Raw genomic sequence first — 17,445 nt, 5'->3', positions numbered from 1 at the left:
AAATAATTAATAGAGAGAAAAAGAGTTGATTGTAGTGGGAATTGTGTGGAGAGTTGAGAGAGAGAGAGAGAGAGAGAGAGAAAGAAAGGAATGCAGGAAAAACTGGTTTGGGAGCAGAAATAAACTGGTGTTGATGAAAATATGGTTAAAGAATCATAAATGGTGTTATGATTGGAAAATTCCAGAAGTGGAAAGATACCAGTTGAATTATATAATGATAAAAGAGAAGTATAGGAACAGAGAGAAAAATTCATGTGCACATCCAGGACCTGATATTCATAGTGATTCCGAAATGGTGATTATAGATTTACATCCATAAATAGTAAAGTTTAAAAGAACTGGGTCTGCCATGATTAGTTACAGGTTTTCCCTTGACACATGACATCTGATTGGCTTTTGTTCAGGGTTCAAAAGTTTTGGAACCCAGAATGCAGAAATCTTTCATCTTTGCATTCTCTGTCGCCACTTTATCATTTGCTGTTTTTGGTAAGTACACAATCTCAGCAATCCACCAGATTATCCATTGTCAGGCATTAATGATGAGTTCGTGGACATTAAGGTGTTTTGAGTGTGATGATGTTGGAAGACTTCCCTGTCAATGATTGTCTTTGGCTGACTCTCTATAATGCTTGAATTCAGCTGCCCATTTCTTAACAGTGGCTTTTGAAGGGAGAAAATGTCCTGAGTTGTCCACCATATTAGCAAAGATGGCTTGTGGATTTAGGTCCTTGTACAGGTACTTGATTACTTCAAGTGTCTCCATTTATTAGCTTTCAGTGCAGTAAGTCACCTTTCATGTCTTGTCAAACGGAACAAAATTTGAAGCATAAACATAAAAAGGAATTGATTGTTATACAATATTAATTTCATGAATATATGGGGGGGGGCCCTCATTATCCGAGGATAATTGGAAAATTCCACTTAAAATGGGGACCACCTTTTTGTAATGTATATTATATAAAATGGATTGAAGGAAATGAAAAATTAAACAATTATTTTATTAGACATTTTTTATTATAATATGTTGAACAATGTAAGGTTAAGTAAAGTTTATTGAAGTTACACTATTTTTCAATTTTATGAATAAAGAGTTGTTTTTTTTTTTGCCTTATTTATTCAGATAACACTGTGTCCTAGCATTTAGTTATGTCTTTAACTTGACACAACTTTTGCTGTATGATCATGAAGAGAGTTGTCCTCACAAATATATTCAAGTGCTTGGTCAATTTTCTCAAAGGCTTCCTTTAATTCTTTAATTTTCAAATCTTTATCCTTTGGTGATTCCATTGCATCATCATTTTCGGCTTCCTCTTCTTCTGTGAGTGTAATTCTGCTAGAAGAAGGGAAGCAGAAGAAGAGGATATTCACAAACAGCATCAGAGTATAAGTTTTTCCTTTTCATTAATCTACACGAAATTTCGTTCCAGGTTTCTCAAATCATTTTTATACTGTGCAGAATATTAAAACTTTTCCAAAAGTCCTCCACATTATTTTCATTGCAGTCTTCATATTGAAACCTTGTAACTGCAGGGACTCAGATACCAGGGTCCCCCTGTATATGAACATTTCTGCCTGGTTAAACTTAAAATTTATGGGATGCCTCTCATATATAAAAAGTAGCTTATAATTTCTTTTATATCTTGTGGGAAGAGCAGTTTTTTATATCTTATCAAACAAATGCCACAGTTTGCACTTTTTTTTTTTTTTTTTTTGTGTTGATTACAGTTAAATAAAAAAAAATTTAACATATAAACTTTAGTTTAGAAAATGTGCTAGCTTTTATTTTGTTTGATAACTTTGTAAATAACAATACAACTGAAGATTTGTACAGAAGCACACCTTATATTTATTCTTTCACTTTATAAATCAAGATCTGTTATATTCTGATTAGATAAGAATGCGAAGATTTACCTTTATTATCATTTTGCTGAGTTTCACTCTACTCGCACTGACAAACTGGCTTTGGATGTTTAAAGCATACAGTAATGAAAATAGTAAGTATTTTATTAATATGGATTTCATTGTTTAAACTGTTTACTAATAATGGACCAAAGGTCTGGACACGTTTTCATATTTCAAAATGCTATTTCTTTTAATTTTTTGCATATTAATTAGAATGATTTTGCGCTTTCAAAATTGGTGTACTGGTGATTTTTTTGATTGAAGGACATGTCATTTCACATTCAAGTTTGAGCAGCGACACACAGGCAAGACGTTAAACCTTTCAGATCTGACTTCTAGGCATTACCAATACCCAGAAGATTGTATGCCGAAGCTCGTGAATCATCATTATTCATATTAATCATCACAATTAATACTACAGTATGAATGCAAAATAAAATCCATGCCAAACCACCCAACATGTTTGACAATTTTTGCACTACAATGGGAAAATATATACTAAGCTCATCCAAATGTAAATTGACCTCTAGATATGAATCTTAAAGATCCTCATAAATGTAGATCTTGATTTTGACAGTGTTGCAATTCCACTAAAACTTTGCCCCTCTACCATGTCAAGTGGCTTTGCCCAAATGCAATCTCCAGCTTAAAACTATAATAAAATATCCACTCCCAAAGAGAAATTCTTATAGCTGCATTCTGCCATCAATGCCTCAGTACTCAAATTACATCTCTGTGTACACAGATAGTCACAATAGTGCAATGACTCTAAAGGAAATATTATGTATATACAGCAGAACGGAAGGTAATACAGATTGTCTTGGAACATATAATGCCAAAAGTATTATATATACTAACTTACTGAGTGCATTGCAGACACTCAAAAACCCTCTCGATGCCTATACTTCATCTTATAGCAAATTCAGAATACCTTAAAAATATTTATTGCAGAATGGAAGGAAGGATATCCGATTCCTACTGGATCGCAGCCACATTGAAATTCTTGCAGACCAAGCAGCTAAGTCAGTTGCAACACCAGCAAGTACTGTAAAATGACTACAGAAAGACAATAAAAAAAAAACTGCATAAAATATTAGCAACAAACCTGGCAAACTCAAGGAAGTAACAAACAACTACAGAGTAAACCAGTACTCCAAACTTGTTGAGCACAATTCTTAGATCAAACTCTCAAGAAAATGTAGCACATTTCCTTAGGGGTTGATCTAAGGCAAGGCTGGAAGAAGTAATCTTAACAAGATGAAGAATAGGACATACAAACACTACATACAATTATTTCCTTGGTTCAGAAGAACCTGTGCAGTGTACTAAGTGTAATGCTACCTTAACAGTCTATCATATGCTAATGGAATGCCTGAACTGTTCAAGAGAACAAATCATATTCAAACTATCCTACATTACTTCACACTTAGCATTATACTAGGAGATAAACGTAACTTCAGAGAAGTTTTTCTCTTTCTAAAACAGATAAATTTATACCATTTTTATATAGTTTAAAGCAGGAATTTTCAACAGCGTAATATCACCACCAAGGGAGCAAAAATTGGTTTTTGGGGGCCAAAAAAATCATGGGTATTACAATGGTTTTGTGAAAATTGATTTTTAACATATAGGTACAGTATATTATATTAGGTGTAAGTGAGAAATTTTTATAAAAGGAAGATAGTGGGCATGATTTAATTCAACCACCTTTGCTTTTCATAGGCATTAAATGCCCATGAAAAGGCATTACCTCTGAAAACAGAGGTAATGTTTCTGCAATCCTTGCCATTTGTGTCTTTCCGATAGCTGCTACCTTGGTGGTGGATGTAGTTTATTTACTTATTCTTCTGTTTCATTAGTCAGTGTATGAGACATGGATGGTTCGAGATGTTTCAGTCTATTGTTTCTACTTTCTAAGCGACAATTAGTATTGATTTATTGTTTCCTTGTGGAAGTTGTTTATTTTTGATCCACAGTGCTTTTGTAAGTGACATGGGCTATGAGAGTTAAATAAAAAAGCTTATATTTTATTATTTAATTCTTTACAGTTATTCAACCCATCATCAATCATGTAAAGTGCTGGAAAACCCATTCGACTCAAGACAGCCTATGCATCTTACGAATAGTTCTTTTCCAAATGAGGCTATGAAATCATCAAAACTTTTAGATCACTTAAAAAAAAGGAAACATCCTGATAAAGTTGGTAAACATATCGAAAATTTTAAATAGAATTTTGAGCAGCGTAATGCTGTTACTTCCTTATTAGAGAAGAACACACAAACAAATGATGATGGAATGATTGCATGTTATAAAATTGCAGAAATCATTGAAAAAACTGGTAGTGCTCATACAGTTACTGAGACTGTTATATGATCTGCATTAGAGACTGTAATTTCAACAGTGATGCATCAAAATACTTCCAGTATTTTAAAAGCATTGCCATTGAGTAATGATTCAATTCGAAGAGGAATTGATGAGATTTCAGTTTACATCGAAGAACAACTAATTGACAAACTAAAAATGAGAAAATTTTCTATTCAGATTATTGAATCCACAGTTACTGACAATAAGGCCCTTCTAATGGCATACGTTCATTATTTCGACGTTGATTGTAAATTGGAAGAAGAGATTTTATGTAAAATTTATAGAAACTGACTGTACTGGAGCATCCATTTTTGCTGCTGTAAAAACGTGGTTTAATGAAAAACAAGTACAGTCGATTCCGGTTATTTGGGACACATTGGGACTAGTCCATTTTGGCCCAATTAAGTGGCTGCCCCAATTATCTGTAGTTTCTAGTTAAAAATACAATGGACCCCCGCTTTACAATTGGTTCACTGTACAATCAAATCACGTTACGATGGACTCACCATAGTAAAGTACAGTTCACTATACGATGTGTAGTAAGCACCGGTCATTGTGATCGTGTTTGTGAATTGAATTTTAATTCTATTAAACAGTGATTCTAATTAGCAAAAATAGGAGCAATATGAGTGCTCTCCGACAGTTTTTAAATTCTGTACAGTGGGATCAACTGACGACGTTACCAACAGTAAATTCTAAGTGGGAAGCGTTCAAGGAATTAATCGTGGAAGCTACTAAAAGTTTCATACCTATTAAGAAATATTGTTCAAGGTTTAGGCCTAAATGGTTATCTAATGAACTAATGAGACTTGTAATAGAGAAGAAAAATGCATGGGATGCATATAAATTATCAAGCGACTCAGAAGCCTATGGCAGATATAAGCTAGTCTGTAATCAGGTGACAAAGGAGGTTAGGCAGGCGAAGGCAGATTACGAGAAATCCTTGGCAAAAGATGCTAAGAAAAACAGCAAGGATTTCTTTACTTATATAAACTCTAAAAGGAAGGGGATGAATCTGATTGGTCCACTTGACATCGATGGTTCGACAGTTGATGATCCTGCTCAGATAGCAAACAAACTGAATAAGTATTTTGCATCTGCATTCACACATGAGGAATTATTAAGGTTTGATAATGGCAGAAGGTTATCAAATTGTAGCAGGATACTTAATGATTTTGGAATAACTGAAAGCAAAGTGGAGGAGAAATTGTTGAAGTTAAACATAAGAAAAGCACCTGGGGTGTATGGGATCTATCCAGTTATATTAAAGGAGGCAGCAAAGCAACTAAGCAAACCCTTAGCCATAATTATGAGAGCGTCCTTGGACTCAGGGGAGGTTCCCACAGACTGGAGATGTGAAAATGTATCCCCAAGTCACAAAGGGGGATCGAAGGGTGACACGAGTAATTACAGACCAGTTAGTTTAACTTCTGTTCCGGGTAAAATAATGGAGTCACTGGTTAAAGATGCATTGCAGGATCATCTAGACAAGACTGCAGCAATAATTCAGACACAGCATGGGTTTGTTAAGGGAAAGTCTTGTCTGACAAATTTGATAGGATATTATGATGTGGTTACAAAGGAACTGGATGCAAAAAATAATTTTGATATCATATATTTGGATTTCAGGAAAGCTTTTGACACTGTTGTGCATGGAAGACTATTGTACAAATTGGAGCAGAATGGTATTAAGGGTAAGTTGCTACAATGGCTAAAAGGATGGTTAAGTGGGAGAAGACAGAGGGTGGTAATCAGTGGGTGCTGCTCTTCATGGACTAATGTTATTAGTGGTGTCCCACAGAGTTCGGTGTCGGGTCCTCTGTTGTTTTGTATATTTATCAATGATATTGATGAAGGTATATCAGGCTTAATGTCGAAGTTTGCAGATGATACAAAGGTTGGCAGGGTTGTTGATGGTAGTGTGCTACTGCAACAGGATCTAGATAATTTGGGCAGATGGGCCAAGAAGTGGCAACTTAAGTTTAACCTTGACAAATGCAAAGTACAGCATATGGGTAGAAGTAACCCCAGAGAAACGTACCTACTGTGTGGTAGAAAATGAAAAAGACCCGGGAGTAATTGTGCAGTCAGATATCAAGTTTTCTGAGCAATGCAGACAGGCTGCCAGGGCAGGTCATGGGGTTTTGTCAATGATATATAGGAATTTTGGTAGCAGGGAAAAGGAGGTGATTATCCCTCTGTATAAGGCAATGGTCAGGCCACGTCTTGATTACTGCGTACAGGTCTGGAGGCCTCATTTTAGGAAGGATGTAGATTTACTTGAGCGTGTACAGAGAAGGGCAATAAGATTGGTGAGGTGAATGAAGGGATCCTCTTATCAACAGAGGCTTAAGTTCTGCAAATTGCAGTGGCTGGAGATTAGGCACCTGCGTGGTGATCTGATTGAGGTGTATAAGGCCTTGAATGGGTTCGGCACGCTGAATTCTGATGGGATCCTTCCACTTGTTCAGATTACGAACCTAAGGGGGCATAAATTCAAATTAAGAAAAGACAGATGTAGAATAGATGTGCGGAAATTTGACTTTAGCCAGAAGGTGGTTAATTGCTGGAACAAACTTCCATCTGTCGTTGTGGAAGTTGATAGGTTGAATAAATTTAAGGAGGAACTGGACAGGCATTTGGAGGCAATGGTGTGGTTTTTTTTTGTTTTTTGGCTGATGCAGCATAAGCTCATACACTTCCTTTCTTGCATCACATGCCACTACTACTATTATCCACAGACTATAAAAGTAAAGATGTATTAAGCACAAATTTACCCTTTATTACCTTACCAATTAAAAAATTAAATGATACTTGAAAATTGGAAGAATATACGTGATAATCGGAATAATTAATATGTACTGTAATATGTTCTGTTCACTGATGTTTGTGGGTGAGGGTTAAAATTTAAAACAGTAAAAAGAGAAGCAATCAATAACAAAGAACACAGCACACACAAATTGCAAGTGAGAACGGAGTAACAAGTTATGAAGTTTTTAAAAATAGGAATGAAGAGAAGATTCTGAAAATTAATTTTTTTATATGATTGAAGATTCCATGGAGGTGTAAACACATTTCACCAAAATAACCCACAGAATTCCAGCTATCGGTATTATTTCAAATTCAATAAGATCAAGTTTACTATCCATTTATGATAAATTGCGCTAACAGAAAAGCCCAATAAACAGGTGACTGCTTATTGTTTTATGGTTTTGACCTCTAGAAATCCGACCAAACCACGTGGTACGATTGGAGACAATTGTAGTGTAATCTCAGTGCTGCGGTCTCCTGTCCCGATTAAGCGAATAAAATCCTGGCTATTTTCTTGATTGGGTTCTGTTTTTTAAGATTTGTCCCAAATAAATGGCTGCCCTGAATAACCAGTGGCCCAAATAACTGGAATACACTGTACCATTGGAAAATTTGGTATCCTGTTCCACTGATGGTGCTACCTCCATGGTTGGAAGACAAAAAAGTTTTATAGTCCATCTAAAGGAAGTATGCCCTGAAGTTCTTGTAATTCATTGCATTGTGCACTGACATCTGGTTGCAAAAAATATTAGTCTAGTTCTTTATCAATATCTCAGTATAGTTATTAAAACCATCAATAAAATAAAGTCAACCAACAAATATGATCGCCTTTTCAAAAAATTGTGTTGATAATGAAGAACAGGATGTGAGGTTTCTTTTAGATACGGACGTCAGATGGCTTTCTAAAGGAAACTGTCTAACAATATTTGTAAACCTTTTTGGTACTATAATTAGTTTTTTATAAAGCGAAGGAAACAAATTTAGCAAAGGAGATCAGCAAACACAAAAACAACATATACTATATGGCTTGGATTTTTCAAAAACTTAATGAAATACACTTCAACTTCAAGGGAAATTAATTACAGTGATAGACTGCAAATGCATATTAAAAGTCTTCACTGAAAAACTGGAAATATTTGAAAGTAATTTAATTAGAAGGAAATACAGAAACAAATTAACTAAAGAAACTAAATAAATTAGAACTAAGATCTAAAGAAAAGACAAAAAAAAAAGCCACTTAACAGGGGAAAGCAAAATAAATTTATATATCAAACATACAACTCAATAACCTTGTGCTTGGCACATTATATAGCCTTCATATATCAGCTATATACTGTGCGAAGGCTAAATGAAGTATAACTTCAACTTCAAGGGAAATTAATTACGGTGACAGACTGCAAACACACATTAAAATCATTCAGAGTTGATGCACTTTTTCTGAGTTGAAAAAATTTGACTTCTAGTAAGTGTTGAAACAGAGGAACTTCGTAAGAGATGGGCTCTGAAATGGGATTACAAGCAAACATTAAAAATGGTCCAATCTTATAGGACCATTTTCCTTTGATTCTTCTGTCAACCAGCATAATTATTTGTTAGTGTTAAGGGTCTAGTTTATATCCTGACTATTAATATATTATGACTATTTATTAATGAAGATAAAGGGTCCCAACCAATGGGGCTCCTTCTCAATACAAATAACTGGGGTGACCAATGTTCAGTAATGGAAATTGGGACAAACCTAATAATGCAGGAAAAATCAGGCATATCTGCAACCAAGGTATAAAAAGCAAACTATAATTTTTATCTCACTGGCTTTTTTTGTAGAAGTCCTCTGACTGTCCTTCAAACCATGACTTAGCAACAGAAATCACCTCATCATCAGCAGCAAAGTGTTTTCCACAAAGAAAGGACTTCAGGGTAGGAAAGAGGAAGAAATTCAAGGTTGCAAGGTTGGGGAAATAAGCAGGATGTGGTATTGTGCCCTTTCCTTCTTCTGGATCAGAACTATGGAAACCCATCTAGCAGACATTTTATTCATATGCAACTGTTGATGAATGATGTTCTCCACAGATCCTACATAAGTTCAGAGCTCTATAGCTAGTTCTTTGATGCTAATATAGCCATCTTCCAGGATTAATGCCTCAATTTTTGCAACACTCTTCTGTTACAGCATTGGCTAGGCATCCTCGGACTTCTTCATCATGCACAATTCGACATTTGAATTGTTTATACCTATGTGCAACAACACTGTAACCTAGGCAGTCTTCTCCATAAACAGCGACCATTTCTTCATGGATATTTTGGGTCTTTTCCCTTGCAGAAAGGGGAACCATATCACCGATCTATATTCCGCTTTATCCATTGTGATACTTCACTTCATTCAGCACTGCAAAGCAAAAAAGAAATTTTCAAATTGAAACCAAAATCTGTGTGGTTTCTATAGAGATTTCAACATATTAAACAAAAATTTTGTCTTTCTATTACAAATACTTCTGGGTAAATATAAATCTTTTTTGAATCCCCCCCCTCTGTATCTTTTTAATTTTAATTTTTATTGGTAAAAAGAAAAAGACTGACATGCTATGGAAGATGCAGAGCGTATTAACACAATATAACATTTGTTGGATAAAGAGGCCCTGTTCAGTAGCACAAATTTAGGTTGAAAGAGATTGTAGTACAAACAGGAAATTTAAGTATCTCATGGTCTGGAAGACTTTACTGTACTAGTTAGGGGTTAAACTGATTGTAATGGGAATTTACTACATTTCCATAATATTATATCATACAGATGTTTAAGCAATTTATAGTGTTTTCATTTGTCGGCCTTAGGTTATATAGAAAGGAAATTCCCACTGCTTGGTCAGGCTGAAGATAATTGTGAAGTCTCAATCAGGCATGCTGTCAATATATGTTCTAAAGAAACAACTTCACATACAACAGATAATCAGGTAATATTCTTTGGTTGAAATTCTATATTACCAGTTTACTTAGATTCTTATCTACATTTAGAAAAAAAAAAAGCCATTTTTATTATAATAAATGAAACGCTAATTTATTTCCAAACTAAATAACTGGGAAAGAGATTTAGCATATTGTATATATGTTATCTTATTAAACTTTTATACGTTGGCTTGTTATGGATATGATGCTGTTTCTGTACTACCATCAATTTAAACCTCTTCACTACCCTTACATATTTATTAATTTTATTCTGAACTTTGGCTGAGTATGCACTAATCAGCATTCATGAAATACTTCTTTTTTTTTGTCATTTGAAATTATAGCTGACCAAGCTGGTTTATAAAATTGCCAAAAATTTGAATAGACTTTGTGCTGCAGAGAGTTCTGCTGGAGTAAGATTGTGATGCTGTAGCAGGAAAAGCATTTAACCCAGCAGGTAACCTTATATCTGACTCTCGAAAATAACGTTCCCATGTTCACCGTTAATCAGTGGTTAAAATTTTGAAACTTTTTCTACCTTTCTAAATACAATCAAATTTTTACTATGGTGGTTTCTGAATTGATTTTTTTATGGTTTTCATACAGAAATGTGTGTGAGAACTTGTCTTGTGCCATGGTCTTTGTAACTATTTGGTATATGCTTGAAGAGTGGTATGATACTGAACGAGAACGAATGCTGTTTGTTTAAAGCTACTTGTTTTTCTTCCACTAGTTCAAAAACATCTACAGTCTTACCCTAGTTATTTTTGAAATATTTATTATTGTTTTCACAAACTAAAGACAATAACACAAAATCTGATGTTCTTTTAAGGTGGCTGCTATACTGCAGGAAGCAAGATATGTAACGTAGTTTCAAATTTCATATGCCTATGAAACTATTTTTTTTTTTTTTTTTTTGAGGTTAAACTGATTGATTACGTTTTATGAACAGTAGTGTTCTAGGAATAATAACCTTGGCTAAAGTTATTTTAGTTTACACACACACACTATTTTTACTCGGAAAGTTGCTGAACTCAAAGTTACATATATCTTTAGTTACAGACTCGTGACAGAGAAGAAAAATGCATGGGATGCATATAAATTATCAAGTGACTCAGAAGCCTATGGCAGATATAAGCTAGTCTGTAATCAGGTCACAAAGGAGGTTAGGCAGGCGAAGGCAGATTACGAGAAATCTTTTGCAAAAGATGCTAAGAAAAACAGCAAGGATTTCTTTACTTATATAAACTCTAAAAGGAAGGGGTTGAACTGTTGATGATCCTGCTCAGTTAGCAAACAAACTGAATGAGTATTTTGCATCTACATTCACACATGAGGAATTATTAAGGTTTGAAAATGGCAGAAGGTTATTAAATTGTAGCAGAGTGCTTAATGATTTTGTAATAACGGAGAGCAAAGTGGAGGAGAAATTGTTAAAGTTAAAAATAATAAAGGCACCTGGGGTGGATGGGATCTATCCAGTTATATTAAAGGAGGCGGCAAAGCAACTAAGCAAACCATTAGCAATAATTATAAGAGCAACCTTGGACTCCAGGGAGGTCCCCACGGACTGGAGGTGTGCAAATATATCCACAATTCACAGAGGGGGTTCGAAGGGTGACAAGTAATTACAGACCAGTTAATTTAACTTCTGTTCCGGGTAAAATAATGGAGTCACTGGTTAAAGATGCATTGCAGGATCATCTAGACAAGACTGCAGCAATAATTCAGACACAGCATGGGTTTGTTAAGGGAAAGTCTTGTCTGACAAACTTGATAGGATATTATGATGTGGTCACAAAGGAACTGGATGCAAAAAATAATTTTGATATCATATATTTGGATTTCAGGAAAACTTTTGACACTGTTGTGCATGGAAGACTATTGTATAAATTGGAGCAGAATGGTATTAAGGGTAAGTTGCTACAATGGATAAAAGGATGGTTGAGTGGGAGAAGACACAGGGTGGTAATTAATGGGTGCTACTCTTCGTGGACTAATGTTATTAGTGGAGTCCCACAGAGTTCGGTGTTGGGTCCTCTGTTGTTTTGTATATTTATCAATGATATTGATGAAGGTATATCAGGCTTAGTGTCAAGGTTTGCAGATGATGCAAAGGTTGGCAGGGTTGTTAATGACAGTAATGGCAGTGTGCTACTGCAACAGGATCTAGATAATTTAGGCAGATGGGCTAAGAAGTGGCAACTGAAGTTTAACCTTTACTGCATATGGGTAGAAGTAACCCCGAGAGAAAAGTACCAACTGTGTGGTACTACACTTAAGGTGGTAGAAAATGAAAAAAACCTGGGAGTAATTGTGCAGTCAGATATGAAGTTTTTTAAGCAATGCAGACAGGCTGCCAGGGCAGGTCATGGGGTTTTGTCAATGATATATAGGGATTTTGCTAGCAGGGAAAAGGAGGTGATTGTCCCTCTGTATAAGGCAATGGTCAGACCACACATTGAGTACTGCGTACAGGTCTGGAGGCCTCATTTTAGGAAGGATGTGGATTTGCTTGAGCTTACAGGGAAGGGCAACAAGATTGGTGAGGGAAATGAAAGGATCCTCTTACCAAGAGAGGCTTAAGTTCTTTAAATTGCAGTGGCTGGAGACTAGGCACTTGCGCAGTGATCTGATTGAGGTGTATAAGGCCTTGAATGGGTTGAGCACGCTGAATTATGATGGGATTCTTCCACTTGTTCAGATTACGAACCTAAGAGAGCATAAATTCAAATTAATAAAAAAACAGATGTAGAATAGATGTGTGGAAATTTGCCTTTAGCCAGCGGGTGATTAACTGCTGGAACAAACTTCCATCTGTCATTGTGGAAGTTGATAGGTTAAATAAATTTGAGGAACTGGTGTGATTTTTTTTTTTTTTTTTTTTTGGCTGATGCTGGCTGCATAAGCTCATACACTTGCTTTCTTTCATCACATGGCACTATTACTACATTTGTGAGAAGAACATTGAGACAACAATGACATCTGTTCTTCCTCAAATTGAGGAAGGAGATGTCGGATAGATGTGCGGAAATTTGCCTTTAGCCGGTGGGCAGTTGGTTTGTGGAATAGAATTCCATCACTTGTTGTTGAAGTTGATAGCCTAAACAAATTTAAGGCTCAGCTGGACAGGCATTTCAAACGAACGGAGGGGTGAAATGGGAGTAGTGGTTGTGGTTTTTTTTTTTTTTTTGGCTGATGCTGAATAAGCTTGCTTTCTTGCATCATATGCTAATGCTAACATATAGTTTAATTTACGTATAGACCCACTGTATAAGGTCACAATGCATTTAAGAGATATTGGAAGCACCTGCCATTCTGTGCTAAATAAGCTTGAACTTGATGATATATCGTTGACTTTTCTGCAAAGAAAATAGGACCGGTAATCTTTGGCTTTGTTTTCAACACAATATACACACCATATGCTGACTTTTATTGGCTGCAATGGTGCTTTGCATATTGCATGTGACTTTTCTGTTGCCTCATATTTTGGCTTTTGATTTATCCACTTAGGTGGAACAACACTTTATGAAGAATGTGCAATCTAAGATTTCATTTTCACTGTCATGTATTACTAGAGCCACTCACAGTACTTGACATGCTTTTTTAATGTGCAAGTGACTCATGGCATGCTGCGAACATATATTGTCAAGCTTTTGAAATATATGTCAACAAAATTGCATGTTGTTTCTGTAACATAACTTGAGATAAACAAGTGACAACATTAATTAATTAATCAATATGCAATAAAATTAAAATACCCTATGTAATAAATAAATATAATTTTTCACAGCTGAATCTGTGTGAAAATGACTCCTTGCCAAATGGGGCTCATTTCATATTGTGGAAAAAGTGGAAGTCTGATGCTCATTGGGGTAAATCATGAAACGTTCCACTACTGCACTGATCATCTTCCACCAGGCAGTGCTGGAACACTACCTGGTGAAAGATAACTCTTTTAGTGACCATGTCACTTATTCTTGTATTGCAACGCAAACATGTGCAACAGTAAAGATTAATATTTCCCTAAAAATTGCATAGTCCTTTTCTAAATAATCCACCGACAACAAAACACTCAGAATCATAGATTTATACCATCTCTTCACGAGCTGATGTAATGGACTTGACTTTTGGGGTATTTGATAAAGGTTTCTTCCTTCGTTTAGACTGTTCTTTTTTGCTCCAGTTAGAATTGGTAGACTGAGGTCTCATCCAGCATCCCAAATTTAATTCAAATTCTTTGGATATTTTTTAGAATGCCAGAATTTTAATTTCTATATCAATCTTCTCTAGTAAGGTGATGTGTTCCATAGAAAGGAAGCCCACCTTTCTTTCTTTATCCATATTTCTAGGTCACTACCCAACTACCACTTTAACTGCTACTGCCTCCCCTTGGCGGGGCCGGAAACCTTGGCAGATAAGTCCTCTTGCCAAGGGCTAAAAGTTGCAAACACAGACCATCTGGATGTTGAGAACAATAATCCAAAGAGACAAAAGACTGATCGGATGGAGCAACCTTGCCCATCGTTCTTAATCATCCACTCACTTACTAATCAGCCCATGAATAAATTGTCTCCCTTTGTCATACAAAAACATCTGGAGGGTATTGCAGAATCTCCCAAGATGTTGAAAAGACTGCAATCAGGAGACTTAATAGTAGAAACCACAAACCACAGACATTCTGAGAAGCTGTTACAACTTACAAGCTTTGCTGGCATTCCAGTTAAAATATCTCCTCACACAACCTTAAATTCATCTAAGGGTGTGATATCCAGTTGCGACCTATTAAACGTCACTGCAGAAGAAATAACCCAAGAGCTGCAGGGACAACACGTAATTGAAGCAAGACGAATAATGATTAAAAAAGATAAATCAACTTACACCTACCAGAAATATTATTCTCACCTTCAATACACCCAACTTACTCTGGAAAAGCAGGTTATTTACTTTGCCGCATCCGCCCTTACATTCCAAACCCTTTAAGATGTTATAAATGCCATAAGTATGACCACTCACAAACTGTATGTAGAGGAGTTCCTCTCTGCCCCAATTGTGGATCATCAGATCACTTACAAAGTACCTGTACAGCTACAAAAATGATTTGCCCAAATTGCAAAGGTGACCATCCTGCATATTCTAAGACATGTGAAAAGTGGAAAACCGAGAAAAAAAATAGTAAAATACAAGGTTGAAAACAAAATCAGTTACCAAGAAGTGAGAAAAGTAGTTGTACCTAATATAACCAAAAATATGACCCATGCCAATGCTGTAAAAACAGTCTCCATTCAAACTGATGTAACAGTTTCCACTAACAAATCAATTTCTGATTGGGCTAGAAATGTTCTTTCAAAGCAACAATCCAAGTTCTCTGTGGGGTACACTATTGTATAGCTACGCACGTGGTTTGCAATGTGGTATTTATGAATGTTTAACATTCATTTTTTGCAATTAATGTTCATATTTTCAAGTTTGTTGATACTTGGGGAAAAAAACTCGTAAAGCAGGAACTGCCTGTGTATAGAATTCAAATGCTGAGAATATAAGTAATGAGAGAGTAAGAATTGAGAAGCATAATGTCTATACATTTTGCATAGACATTGTTATAAACAAGTAACCATAAACCGTATGTGGTATATTTACCAAAGTTACAACTGAAATAATTACAGATGCTGGTATAATGCATTCCTTTTTCAAAAAGATTACAACAAAATTAACTCTTTGTTCTTTATGTTCTCGTCTAACATCCATATGATTATATCAACTTTTAACCCACTTAAGCGAGTTTGACAAAGGCCATACTGTAATGGCCAGACGACTGGGTCAGAGCATATGTGCTGTTGTGTCTTATTTACGACGGCACCAAAACATTAGTTCAACTCTGCCATGGTACACTGTGATGAGTACAGAGCTCTGTACTCATCACAGTGTACCATGATGAGTACAGAGCTCTGTGAAATGACCAGATACAAGCATGGTGAAGTGTGCATCTCATTCTGTTGTCAGAGCATATCCAAAACGGCTCATGGTCAGCTGTGGTTAGTACCTACTGAAAGTGGTCCGAGGAAAACCCACGAACCGCCGGCGAGGTGTTGGATGACCAGGGCTCATTGATGCTTCAGGTAAGCGAAGGCTCTCCCGGATGGTATGTGGCAACTGTGGTGCCGGTAATCGGAATGCTGGTGATGGGACTAATGTGTCACAACACAGTACATCGAGCCTTGCTGAAAATGGGGCTGCGTAGCCACAGGTTGCTGTTTGTTGTTATTTGGTTTTTAGGAGCATTAGCAACTGAGGCCATATTGCTCCGGGATATGTGGTGGTCATTCCCTGACCTTTCCGCATGCTCCATATTTGGTGGTGACGAGCTGGACCCCCAGTCTAATCAAGAAGCGTGTGCTACGCACTGCTGCTCCTTCCCACCTGTCTACAGAAACACGCTGCAGGTTGCTCCGAATGCCTATGCTAACCATGGTCCAGCAGCAACAGCACGTACAATGGGCATGTGCACATCGAAACTGGACCTTGAGTGATTGGAAGGTCGTCTGGTCCAATGAATCTCATTTCCTGTTGCACGATGTGGAGGGCCAGGTATGTGTGCATCGTTTAGGGAGGTGATGGCAGTTTCATGCTTTGGGCAATATTTTGCTGGGTCCAGTCATCCATGTGCCGGGCACAATGATGTCTACCACCTACAGCCTTTAATGGCAATGGACTTCCACTCTGGCAGTGCTGTCTTTGAGCAGGATAATGCACCAGGTATATCCCTGGCCTTCAGATTCCTCAGACATCAATCCCATTGAGCATCTGTGGTTTGTGTTGGAACAGCAACTCCGATCTGCAGCATCTCAACCATAGACCTTACAGGAGTTAAAGGATCTGCCGGTTACATGTTGGTACCAGATACCACAAGATACATTTAGAAAATTTGTAGCATCTATGCCTCGCCAGGTATGAGCTGTTTTGGCTGCACCTGGAGGACCAACATATTAGGTAGGTGGTCATAATGTTTTGGCTCATCGGTGTATATATGTGTGAAATATGTACTGGGCGGTTATAAAATAAGTTTCCCTATTCAGGAGACCTTAGTGTCAAAATGTTTAGAGTTAGCACTGTGAAAATCGGTGGGTATGTCATTTAGGGTATGAGGAAGCGATTTGTAGAAGAAAAAAAAATTAGTTCAAATTTCGGCCACCCCAGGTAAACAGCACTGCACATATGTAAAAGTTGTCATTTACTTCAAGACACACTGCTTATGCAAATGACATCCTGTTAGATAAAGCAGAAAAGCCAACACCACCGTCGTCGTTGTTATTTTGTTCATATTTGGTTTTTAGGAGCATTAGCAACTAAGGCCATATTGCTCCGGGATATATTTTGATCTTTCCGCATCTTCCGTATTTGGTGGTGACAGGTTCAAACCCCGGTCTA

General features: G+C 36.5%; 1 protein-coding gene across 1 annotated transcript in view; it reads left to right on the top strand.

Moving 5' to 3' along the window:
- LOC150082955 (alpha-1,6-mannosyl-glycoprotein 4-beta-N-acetylglucosaminyltransferase-like) overlaps positions 1–17,445 on the top strand; it is a 41,678-nt gene that overhangs the window by 11,189 nt on the left and 13,044 nt on the right. The window contains exons 2-3 of the mRNA XM_090378335.1: positions 1,892–1,994; positions 9,907–10,025. Coding sequence (XP_090234461.1) covers positions 1,898–1,994; positions 9,907–10,025 — 216 coding nt within the window. The 5' untranslated portion in view covers positions 1,892–1,897. The remainder of the gene's footprint in view (positions 1–1,891; positions 1,995–9,906; positions 10,026–17,445) is intronic.

Source organism: Mastigoproctus giganteus, chromosome 7 (assembly GCF_048544385.1).
Source record: "Mastigoproctus giganteus isolate SK-2022 chromosome 7, ASM4854438v1, whole genome shotgun sequence".
Classification (NCBI taxonomy): Eukaryota; Metazoa; Arthropoda; class Arachnida; order Uropygi; family Thelyphonidae; genus Mastigoproctus; species Mastigoproctus giganteus.
Note: the sequence above shows the minus strand (reverse complement) of the source record. Positions and strands in the feature narration are given on the sequence as shown.